Here is a 12,014-nt window from a genome sequence, read left to right on the forward strand (position 1 = left end):
ATGCAATTTAGTATTTAGTGCTTTATGCAAGGTAGTCATAATGTTTTTGCAATTCTTGAACGTTGTTAGCTAAATAGCAATTTTATGAAACGATGTTAGTAGTATTGCTTTTCCTATTTATATAATTAACCGTTGTCTAATTGTCTTATGTACCTAAAATACTTAAATGGCTTAAAAAAAGTGTTAGAGAGTTGCATAGTGCGGCGGAATAAATATACGGCCAGTTTTAATTTCAAAACTTCAATAGAATGTTTAAAAAACATTGATGTTGTTTTATTTCCTGTTTCTACAGTAGTATACAATTGAAGTGACGTAGCACAAGGTGCAATGTGTCTTATCTAGAAACCTGATCGATTTCTTCTACCTGGGTGGGCATCCTCTGCATATCTATATATATAAAATTATATATACGGTAATGTATGGCAGGACAGTAGTGCTTAATACAATTGGTGATATAATGTAAACACTGTCTCTAGAGAACCAAAACAGGCCATGCCAGGCACATGTCCTACTGTAGTAATAACGATAGCCAATGCATCCAGTTGCAAAAGGTTTGTGAAGGTCTGGTCACTTATGCAAGATTTCTTTTCGTCAGCAAGGATACTGATTATTTGAACTGAATTTAACCATCACTTAATTTTTTACATTTGTATCACATAAGAATATTCAATGAGATGCTTCAATTGCAGTCAACATTGTAAAAGCTCAATGAAAAGACAACCTTTCAAGTTTAATTCTTTATTCCAGATTACAAGGAAACACTATAACACAGCGATTGCATCTAATATTTAAATTATAATAAGACAAGCAACATTTTAGTTCTTCTTGGGTACAGCATGTTTATAAACAGTGTGTGCAATACCGGCCAAGCCGAGAATGCACAGAGTCATTGTGAAACGGTATAGGATACTGTCAAATGGACCCCCTTTCAGGAACACTGGGACATCATTATGTTTCTGAAAAAAAAATTAATTAATAAAAAGATAATATTATAGAACATACTTTAGGTGAAAAATATTTTTTATGATTCCCGAAATCATAAATCAATTATCTAATAAACTTATGGCATTAAAAATGAAATAGGATCAAATATGTTATAAAATGTGTGAAAAACAAGAAAATGAGATGATTACATTCTAATGTCCAGAAATCTATTTCGCATAGAATGAACAATGTTACTATACACATAGATTTGTGTTAATTTTGGAATTTTACCGATCCCATGCTAAAGGAAGCAAGCTACTTTTATTTATACTATTGATCCTAACCCAGAAAGATCAAAAATTAGATAAATCAATAAAAAATATTTAGCCATGCTATTTTAAACTGAATGTTTTATTTGAAAAGTTTTTATACAAAAACAGACAAATGAAATTTCAATAATGTCACGTATCTTACCTGGAAAATTTCTTGTTGTCTCCTGATCTTCTCAGAAACAGGGGCATAGGGAACGTTGGTTCCAGGGACAAGTTTTTGAGACCCAGGAGCTGGGCAGGCAGACGCTTCAGTCACAGTGGACATATGGGACGTGTTGTATTGGATTTGAGGTACTTCCACTCGTTGCAAGGCGATTGGTGCCTACAGAATTAAGGTATACTTTAAATATGAAACCCAAAATCATGCAATGCTGTCCAAAGTTCTACGATCAAATACTTACAACTGGAAAGAGTGGGCTCTGTAAATGGGTCGCAGAGACCAGCCTGCCGGTAACTTTGCTTAGTTGGTGGTACATTTTCTTAAATCGATATCACGTTTATTACAGAACAGCTCCTGAAAATCTAGCCCTGTTACGAAACAAGTACTTATCAAAGACAGTAGTTGCGTTCCGAAACCAAATTATTTCTCCGTTTATACAAGCGCAAAATATATTTTATTTAGACCTTTAAATAGGTAGTATTATTACGTTCTAATTTAAATGATTCGACGAACAGTGTATTTAGTTACTTTATTTCATTAAAATCAGATTTGCAAAAATTAAAAAAAAAATCAGGTGTACTACTCTGTGATACAGATAACAAACTTAAACAATATTTTACTATCTGTCATATCTTCTATAATTTGTCTTTTCGCGTGTGTGACAGTTCTTACAAGCACATTTTATAAAGGTTAGTGGTAAAAATTATTTTTTATGTTTGTTAGAGGTAAAAATAAGCAAAATGTTTTCTATTTTTAATAATAATGGTTTTGTAATAAGCAATCATCGTGTCATATAAAATTCGAATATAATATTCCAAATTCAAACTTCCGCGTGGCGTGTCAATCTGACTTCTTGATTGGCTTTTGTTCTTTCCATTTCATAATTTGCCAACAAAAATATACAAAAATTTAAGTGTGTGTTTACGTTTTTACAGTTTAACAATGCAGATCTTCGTAAAAACCCTTACGGGTAAAACCATAACGTTAGAGGTTGAAGCCTCTGACACTATCGAAAATGTAAAAGCGAAAATTCAAGACAAAGAGGGCATTCCACCAGATCAGCAAAGATTGATCTTCGCCGGCAAACAGTTGGAAGATGGACGTACATTGTCCGACTACAACATCCAGAAGGAATCGACACTTCACTTGGTGTTGAGGCTTCGAGGAGGTAATGTTACTTTGTATCTGTAACACCACTAGTTTCGTGTATCTTAATAATAGATCGCTTTTCGTACGAACATTATAAATGCCGAAGTTTGGTTGGGTATATGAATATTATCATATAAACCCAGAAAGAAAAGCTGAACAGATTTAATTGAAATTTGGAACATAGAACATTCTGGATGCATATAGGTTATATTTTATTCAGAGAAGTCTCAAGCAACTGCTACTATTCCATAAAACTGTAATACTATTACAACCACATATTCAGCATATTAATTTTGTTTAGGTACTATTGAGCCTTCCCTCCGTATTTTGGCCATGAAATACAACTGTGACAAGATGATCTGCCGCAAGTGCTATGCTCGCCTCCATCCGCGTGCCACCAACTGCCGCAAGACCAAGTGTGGCCACACCAACAACCTCCGCCCCAAGAAGAAGATCAAGGATTAAGCATTTTATTTTCATTTCACCAAAAAAATGGCAATTTTGAAAATGTAAACACTTGAAGGAATAAAAGTAACAACCAAATTTTTGTTTCTTTCTAATAATTCCTTGCACATTTAAAATATAATGTAATGACTAACAATTTTGACATTAAATTTTCTTCAGCTAATTTCTAAGTCCTTACATTGAAAAAGTACAATAGTTAATTGGTAGCTTTTTACGAAACTGGGAGCCATGTTTGAGTAAGCATATCTTACTAATATGTAAAATAAATGTGAATGTTAGATGGATGAATGATTGAAGATATAATGGCTGTACAGATCTGACTGAAATTTGGCATAAATCTAGAACATAGTCTGGAAGAACACAAAGGCTACTTATTAACTTTGCTTTTAATTTGTGGGAGACAGCTAGAATTACATAAATTGTATTATTAAAATTAAAACACAACATAAGTTATCACATCATTTTATTTTTAATGTTGTGTATAAAAATATAAAAAACTGCAATAAACACTTATTAAGCAGATGTTTTTCAATATACTATATTTATTTAGATTCTGATTTTGAGGTAGTCTTAATAGCAATATTAAACTAAGCTAATGGACGGACTGATACTTATATTTTTATTTTATACATTGCATTAAACCATTCCAAAGTGTACCACTTTAATTTTAGGCGGCTGTGGAACAGGATTATCTGAAAACAAGATTATGAACATTACAAGTCAGCATAAATACACTAAAACATTAAAAAATAGGTTAAAAACTTATAATTTTCAATACATATATGAAGATCATGCAAGTCAGCATGCAAAAATGTAATAAAATATGGTATAAATTCCATAAATGCTTATTCTATTTTCACTTTTTCATCAGAAAGTTTACAAAAAGAGAAGTGACTAAAAACGAAAAATAATGCAGTTTAATACGAAAATTCTTTTAATTATGGTGGTTTAGGATTTTACTAAGTAAAAGCCTATAAATTACCCTTAAGATGTTTACTAATGCAACTCTAGAAAATTATAAAACAAACATATCCTTAAATGAGATTTTGACCGTCTCTTGGAGTTGTAAAAGTATCATCACAGCCAATTACAACTATCAACATAAATAGAATTTCTTGATTATCATATTTGTTTCCATGCATTGATGTATACAAAAATTAAGACCTAACTTTGTAAACAATGGTCATTAAGACTACTGTATTATCTTATATTCAAAAATCAATATTCTTACAAAATTGCATTTCCGACGAAAATAAAAATTGCTCCCAAGTCAGTAATAGCAGTTCATCAGTTTTTGTTTAAAAGTTCAGGGCTTTATTTGGGACACACTGTTATCACAAACATATGTTAGTTAATTGTGATGCATGCATATTTGTGCAAAATGTTAACACACATTAGTGACATAATCTCGGCATGCGTCACACTTCCACGTAGTCGAGCGTAGTACCGGTTGGCGATTGAGATGGCGATGTGGCGACCTTGGCGATTGGTTTGGCGTTTGGCTTGGCGATTGTGGGCACCTTGCTGATTGTTAACTTATTAGCTGTAGGAATCTTTGCCGGGGGCTTCGGTACTGTTGGGGCGGGGGCGAAGTTCGCTAGGTACTTGTGGGGAGCGCACAAAGGTAGGCTGTCCGCTAATTCGTGTGCCGCGTCGGGTGATGATGGCGGCTCCTAGAATTTACACATAAACAAAAAGATACAATATGATAGGAGTGTATATTTTGTATTGTAAAATTTATAAAAAAAATTTGAGGTTTAGACTCACTGACACAACTGCAACTGTCACGGTATCGGAAAATTTGACTTTATTCTTCTCGAGAGGTTTACCTGACCAAGTACTGTCATGTCTATACAGTCTCCCGTTGGCATTGGTATTGATATTACTCTGATATCTATAAGTAGTTGGTATCGCTTCTCTCAAATCTGTTTGGTAAACATGTTTGAAATGTGATACTTTGTCATCTTGTACTCTAGGTATGACATCGAATAAATGAGATCTTGGTACATCAGTGTTAGCATTGCTTAAAGGTTTTCTATAGTTCATTAACATGTTGTCTACACTTTGCCATTTCACAGTTTGTAGGTTTCTGATCGGTTTGAAATGTTCTTCGTACATTTTTCTATCAATGCAGGTGTCGTCTCGTAACTCCGTGTTCCATATAGTGTTGTCTCTTTCTAGATACTGATGTAGATTGGGTCTGATGCTGTGTGTGGATGTTGGTTCGTTTTGTGTTATAGGTACAGGCAATATGGTAGGTTGCGGGGGCTGCGGGAGGCGCGGTAGAGGTGGGGGCGTGGTTTTGCCGTTGCGGGTGTAACCAGTCAGCTCCTCTTCGGATTCCGAGCAAGTTCGCGAACTGCATTGCGAGCAAGACTCCGAACATTCTGAATCTATAAAGAAAATTAAACTTTGTGTTATAAATATTTCTAAAAAATCGAGAATGACTCTCTGAAGGAAACTTCCAGAACTGTCAATATTCACGTTTATATAAGTGTATGCGAGTAAACTCTTCCTAAGTCTGTGTCTGATTGGGCTTTGAGATGGTTTTTATTTTACAATTGAAGAATATATAATAAAATAAATATCACTGTTCTTTGTCAAGCATTAAGGATAGTATTTATGCTTGATCAGCTGCAAGCTATATGTTTGTAGTACCGTCAGCATGCAGATGTGCGTAGTGATGTGCGGCGCGTGCGGCCTCACGCGCGAGGTGCGGCTGTCCCGCTCGCCGCGCCGCCCAGCGCGCGTCCGCGAACAGATCCCACGCAGACAGGTCCACCGCCAGGCTCAGCGCCTTCTCGATACGCCCACGTCTGTAAACACGTATCATATTATTAAGCAATCAGTGGAAACAAGCCTTTGTCAGGAGTGTTCAACGCCAGTGGAAAAAGGGTCTTACTTGAGCGTCATGTCATAGATTAAGATGTCAAAGTTTTAGGGGTCTCGTGATGATGCAAGTTTCGAATTACTTCTATCGTTTTTATATATTTCTTTAGTTAAAAATGTCATACCTAAGTAAATGATGGAAGAACTTCCTTGCTAGATCATGTACAGGTGGCGCAAAGCGTAAGGCCGAAGTTCCCAGTGGCACGGAGGGTGCTAGGAAGGCACCTAGTGCTGCCTGGGCTGCGTTCTCATTGTTCATAGTCTTGTCTTGTTGCGAGTTTCGCAACGCGCCGTGTACAAGTTCACTGAGAGCTCGTAGACATTCTATCCCCTCTTCCTCCCAGTCCATCGCACGTAAGAGAGACACGGCGTTTGACGTTCGATCCGCTCTTATCCATGCCTGGGAAATTATTAAAATAATTACTAAAAGATTTTTGTTAATACTGAGATATTTTTAAAATCTAGAAATTTAATTAAAATTTTAACTGTGTTATAAATTAAATATATAAAGTTGAATAAATTAGAATCTTATCAGAAATATTGTCGTGATATTTAGTAAAATGTAGAAAAACTGTAATGGGTAGATTATATTTAAAATATAGTGTACATTGTTACCGTTAAAAGTCTTTGGTGCGTGATATGAAGCAGTGTCAATGGTCCGCCAGCAAATAGTGCCAATATTATCGGACCACTTTTCATATCTCGTGTCGCAAGAACTTGCATTCGTCTTGTATCTCTGTGGGAAAGTTACTGTAGATTTTTATCACAAATACTGATATTTAGTTATATGATACTTCATTTTCATTTTAAGCCTCAATAGCCTAATGGTTAAGGGTACGGATTTCCAATCACGAGGTCGGGGGTTCGAATCCCGCCATTCGACTATTGTCGTAAAATATACTAGCACAAGCCTAGAGTTTAGTTGGAATGGTAAAAGAAATATTGGTAAATTTGCAAAAAAAACTGCTAATATTATTATAAAAAAAAATATTGTTCTCTAGAAACATAGGAAACATTTCAAAACTTTTAAGCTCATCCATTTAATTACATGAAACAAAAAAAGGGGCTTGACAGACACATAGACAGACAACAAAGTGATATAAGTGTTCTGTTTTTTTCATTTTGAGGTACGGAATCCTGAAAATGTAATTGCTACCTAAAATGTAATTTAAAATCAAAGAAATTTATACAACTACTTACCTAAAATGTGATACTAAGTCAAGGCACTTAGTATGGTGGTGTAAGAGCGAGAGGGCGCGATCGAAGCACTGAAGCCGTCCCGCTTCCTCCACTGCGAGCACCAGCTCGCCCGCCCAGCGCACGTCTGTTGGTATCTGATATATTTTACATTATTATATAAATAACAATTTATCGTAAAGAAACATAAATTATGTAGTACAATTTCACTACTGGACATAATCTTCCGTAGATAACATTAAAAAAAGTAATATTTCCCTGAGTTTAAATCTTGCTGTGTTATTTAATTGGCCATTAATATTTGTCATGGAAGAAATAATAAATAAATTTTAATGCATCATGGTACTTCCTCACTATAACGAACTCTACCACTGTTAACATTGTACTGTTATTTTCCTGGCTTTGAGGGTCATGTTAAATTATTAGTTGCTACCTTTAAGATGGATGAAGGTCGACTGCGTAACATCTCGTGGAATATTCTGAGCCGCCAAGATATTTTGAAACCATAATATTAATATACTAATAATACTTACAAAACCAGCGCGTACTGAATGCGTCAATCCTGTAGCTTGGTGTATAATATGCAGAGATCCATCTATACAAGTTGCAAGTAGCCTGTGCCCGCAGTGCGAGCGGCGCGCGACACGCACCACGGCGGGCAACGACACTCGCGTTGCACCCACTCGCAATGCACTCAAGTGAACAACCCTCTCCTCCGGGTTGGATATATCGAACTGCTGCCATTCCACTGTTACACCATTCTGAAAAATTAACAAATTCTTCTTCAAAACACACACTCAATGTCAAATAAACAACAAATTTTTATCACAAAATACAATCCGATTTGTTCAGTGTAAGACGGGATTATATTAGATTTTTACTGTCTAAAAAACCATTTGTGGCCACTTTTGAGTAGTATTGTTCTGTGATCTTAAAAGGAACCCATTGACACCTCATTATCACATAGCTAAGATTGCATACTATGAGCTTCAGTCTATTTTAGATTTTAACAAAGAAACGGATGCTTTTATTACAAGTTATTTCATATTTACCTTGTGACAAGCAGTTTGTTCAACAATATGTACAACATTGTCGTTTTTTTGCGATAACTCAGCACATAGCACTTCATTTTCAAGTTGGTGAAATGCAATTAAACTTACTTGCTGCCTGAAAATAACATAAACTAGTAAGAGAGGTAAAATAAATTAAAATATACATAAATATTCATAACATGTCCAAATACAAAATTAACATATTTATTCCAATTCAAACACAGTACACCATAAACATATTGAATTTCAAAAACTGCACATTTTTTAATACAACTCCTAAACTAAAAAACTTTTGAAGCTAATATAAGGAATCACTGGTCTTGTTCCGGTTTTCTTCCAAAAATTACCCATGTATCTGATATAAGTGAAGATTTGCTAGGTCTTCCAGTACAGGGCTCCATGGCGCTGGCTCAGCACTGGCCGCACTCCACAGTAGCACTTTAACCCCACTGCCATCACAGCACCAAGAAAGTCTTCTCTCAGCTCGCCTAGCTCCACCAAGCTCAAGCACCTGCAATTATAATAATACAGTTAAGAAAATCAGCAATAAAATCACAGAAAATGATGGAAATATTCAGTTATAACTAATACTTGTACAAATAATATTTTATGGTCATTCTAATCTTATTATTCCAATTTTGTCTGGATGTTTGTGACTAGCTCTAAGCAAAATAGATCTGGAGGAAATTTGTAGGAGATAGATTACAGCTATAAATAACTTACAACTACATTTTGCCCCAAAAAACGGATGTCTCATATCGGCAATTTGTTTGTTTTTCAACTTATAAGTTAGCAATAAAGTAAAGACATAATTTATTTAACCACTCAAACAAACTCATAGGCTACAGCTAGTATGTACCTGTACATGTGGATCTCTATCAGACAGTCGACAAGGGTGACTGCTATTCTCAATGGTCTTTCCAAATGTGAAAAGAGTTGCAGTTCTCTCTGCATGGGTGAATAGCAGGTGGGTCTTGGTGAAAACAACTGTAAAAGTACACCACATGTTTAATGAATTTCAACTTTATCTAGATAGATCAATGTTTGGTAGATGCCATGCATTTGGCATTTGGCAGATGGCAACTTTTTCCAATCATTGATCCAAAGGGCACTGCTATCACGTCAACACATAAAAACTAAACATCCTCCTTTTTTTCATTTTCCATTATAAATTTTTGAATAGCTCTTCTTAACTATTTGCTTATATATGCTTATGATTTCTAAATTCACTATGGCATCTCTATATCTAGGATAGAATGTTTTATGTTCAAATATGTTTATATTTATTGATCAAATATCGTTGATTTGAAAAAATAACAACGTTTAGAAACTTACCTCCTGTAACAGTTTGACCTGATAATTTGCCAATACAGTACCTATCAAAAAGTATTTGTGTTACATCTAATGTTTTAGGTTTGATAGAGGCATAAGCTATTACACCTGAAGAAAATACCAATGTAGCCAGTAAGTCAGTCACCCATATACATTCTACTACATGGCGGTCTCTTAAAGTTGATTCGAGTTGCCGTAGTTGACTAGATTTTGGTATTCTCCAATAACCACCGCGGCGTTCGCAATAGTTCCGTTTTCCTGCATCGTATACTGTTTCATCTAAGCGTTTTTTTGTTTCATACCTTAAACAAACACATCTTTTACATGTTGCTCACAATAGAAAGCTGTATTTGAAATAATGAAACTTACTTATAACTTTTAAAGTCACCGCTTTTTAGATACAATGTTTCTTCGCTAGTGATAAACTTAACGTTGTAGCTAAACATTCTCAAATTATTTTAAATTTCATTTTGACTATGTAAGTTAACAAAAATATTTTAAGTTCCCATTTAACAACTTTTCTTTTGCTCGTAATAATTTCCAAAACTTTTTAAAGTTGTCAAATCCCCTTTTGACATCAGATGTCATTGCCAATCAATAGCGATTGCGAATGTTGCAATATGTGTAGTCAGGAGCTTTCAGTTCAGATCTTGTTCGTATTTGGATTACTGGGTATACATCCGAATATTTTTATATTAAGCTCAGGTCCTAGTTTATTTTTGACGATCCTCCTCAAAATTAAAAGAAAACTGAAAATAAAGCGAATAAAACTATGTATAATAAGTAGTTCATCGTACCTTTAATCGAAATATCTAAAATCTGACTGCAGAAGCCAAGCTGTGAGGTATATTTCGTAAAGGTTTCCGTAACAAATCAAAGAAGGTAGTAAAAAATTAGGTTAATTTTGGGTAATGTTCAAGATAAAGGGGATTTAAAATTAAAAATTAAGACCAATAAATTTTATATATAATTCGGCATCTGGCATTTTTGATAATAAGAAGATTATTGCTATCCTCGATGCTTTTAGGTTAATAAAGACATTTTCGGTTCAATTACATGATCATTCACTGAAAAAAAATGGTGAGTTTATGAAACCATTAAATTTCAAAGATGACATTTCGGTTCTGTCGGGTCATCTGCGCCACCGACAGACACCCTGATTATACTATACTATTTGTAAAAAAAATATGTTTAAAACTCGCAGTTCTGCAAGTTACATTCTGAAAGGTAAACTTTATGGAGATATAAATTACCAAACTTGCGGAGCTGTCCGAAGGCAATTAAGATTTAAATGATTTCCGGTAAATCTGACCCTTAGTAAAACGCTTTACTGATTTATGGCTTGATAGTAAAATTTAATTGTTTGTTTAGGCCAAAGAGTTTTGATTGATTTTACATACGGTTACTTAATTAACAACGTAACTATGTTCTTTATATTCTAAAATGTCTTTGGACTTTGCACTGGCGACCTCTAAAGTCAAGTTAGAAAATTCATGTCGATATTAAAATTGGAAGTATCAAATGATGAAATTTAATTTTAACCTAACACTTTTCTAAGCTGCCGTAATTACAGCCGGTATTACGTAAATGTAATTAAAAACGAGACTTGAGCCGCTGTTGCAAGTTATTTTAATATTTTAATGACAACAGCAATTACAGTTTTTTCCCTTTTACTTAATTAGTTATCAAAATGTTAACTTTCAATGTAATATTCGTAGTCCATTTTAACATCTGAAAAAGATAAGGAATGACTTAATTACTTTTATTACAAAAACATTTCAAAGAGACTAAATTAAAGATTCTGGTCAAAAAGAGGGTGACCAGTACGCTAATTTTAGATTATTAAGATTAAAAAGATAACCATAAGTAATTATATTTAATTAATTGAATGTAGTAATTAATTTCAATTACCTTGAAGAAGGACTCTCGACGGATCTGAAACTATTACCGACTAATTTTAGGTTTAAAAACCATGGCTAAACTCACATGTCTGTAACATGTGAGTTTAGCCATGGTTTTTAATTAGTGAAAAGGAAAGCTGTAATCGTTTTTGATTTTATAAACTTCGTACATTCTGTAATTCAATTCGCAGAATGTTTTGACAATAAATCATGTGAACGACAAGGAAATTGCGATACGTCACTGTCCGATGTTTATATATGAATATCAAATGAATTATATTTTCAATAGCATAGCAACAGTTGCTGATTAAATTAACTACTAAATGGGAGCAGTGAAGACAGATTCGTTGTTTTATTATAAACAAATTATTAGCAAATTTGTGTTAATTTATAATAATAATATTTCTTTTAACCATTCCAGGTAAATCTTGTGCTAGGATGTATCTAGATATGGTGACGGGATTCGAATTTCGAATCCACAATCGTTAACGGTAACTCGTAACCTTTAACCGGACTATTTGCGCTTCGGTTGTTGCGTTGTTTGCATTGATAATTATCGTTATAGTTATGGGATCGTAAATATAATGTCTTCGACAAATATCCAACGCTGTTA

General features: G+C 34.2%; 3 protein-coding genes across 5 annotated transcripts; 1 reads left to right on the top strand and 2 right to left on the bottom strand.

Moving 5' to 3' along the window:
- Positions 1-722: 722 nt before the first annotated feature.
- On the bottom strand, positions 723-1,801 carry LOC106124407 (uncharacterized). Its single transcript, NM_001312273.1, is given in 3 exon segments — positions 723-956; positions 1,399-1,578; positions 1,658-1,801. Coding segments are annotated over 3 exon segments (396 nt in total). The 5' UTR covers positions 1,733-1,801; the 3' UTR covers positions 723-815.
- Positions 1,802-2,073: 272 nt separating this feature from the next.
- Positions 2,074-3,108, top strand: RpL40 (ribosomal protein L40). Its single transcript, NM_001312723.1, has 3 exons — positions 2,074-2,105; positions 2,352-2,584; positions 2,867-3,108. The coding sequence occupies exons 2-3, from the start codon at positions 2,359-2,361 to the stop codon at positions 3,028-3,030; spliced, it is 390 nt and encodes a 129-aa protein (NP_001299652.1). The 5' UTR covers positions 2,074-2,105; positions 2,352-2,358; the 3' UTR covers positions 3,031-3,108.
- Positions 3,109-3,199: 91 nt separating this feature from the next.
- Positions 3,200-10,080, bottom strand: frtz (WD repeat-containing and planar cell polarity effector protein fritz). 3 transcript variants are annotated; one of them, XR_001228382.1, is made up of 13 exons: positions 9,870-10,080; positions 9,504-9,802; positions 9,028-9,155; positions 8,516-8,679; positions 8,169-8,283; positions 7,650-7,877; positions 7,120-7,253; positions 6,535-6,655; positions 6,045-6,319; positions 5,689-5,846; positions 4,798-5,423; positions 4,262-4,703; positions 3,200-3,722 (listed from the first exon to the last, which is right to left on the bottom strand). XR_001228382.1 is itself a non-coding variant. In XM_013324657.1 (13 exons), the coding sequence occupies exons 1-13, from the start codon at positions 9,944-9,946 to the stop codon at positions 3,667-3,669; spliced, it is 2,607 nt and encodes an 868-aa protein (XP_013180111.1). In that variant the 5' UTR covers positions 9,947-10,080; the 3' UTR covers positions 3,200-3,666. The 3 variants fall into 3 exon arrangements, 2 of the variants coding, with proteins under 2 accessions (XP_013180111.1, XP_013180120.1); XM_013324657.1 differs by having other exon boundaries at positions 4,478-4,703; XM_013324666.1 differs by having other exon boundaries at positions 4,424-4,703.
- Positions 10,081-12,014: the final 1,934 nt, after the last annotated feature.

Source organism: Papilio xuthus, unplaced genomic scaffold (genome assembly GCF_000836235.2).
Source record: "Papilio xuthus unplaced genomic scaffold, Pxut_1.1 DF828952.1, whole genome shotgun sequence".
NCBI lineage: Eukaryota > Metazoa > Arthropoda > Insecta > Lepidoptera > Papilionidae > Papilio > Papilio xuthus.

Coding starts and splice junctions, on each gene's coding strand:
- RpL40 (NM_001312723.1), top strand. CDS start 2,359: ATGCAGATCTTCGTAAAAACCCTTACGGGTAAAACCATAACGTTAGAG. Junction 2,585..2,866: donor GGTGTTGAGGCTTCGAGGAG/GTAATGTTACTT, acceptor AATTTTGTTTAG/GTACTATTGAGCCTTCCCTC.
- frtz (XM_013324657.1), bottom strand. CDS start 9,946: ATGTTTAGCTACAACGTTAAGTTTATCACTAGCGAAGAAACATTGTAT. Junction 8,680..9,027: donor ATAGAGATCCACATGTACAG/GTACATACTAGC, acceptor TTATAATTGCAG/GTGCTTGAGCTTGGTGGAGC. Junction 6,320..6,534: donor CGCACCAAAGACTTTTAACG/GTAACAATGTAC, acceptor ATAATTTCCCAG/GCATGGATAAGAGCGGATCG.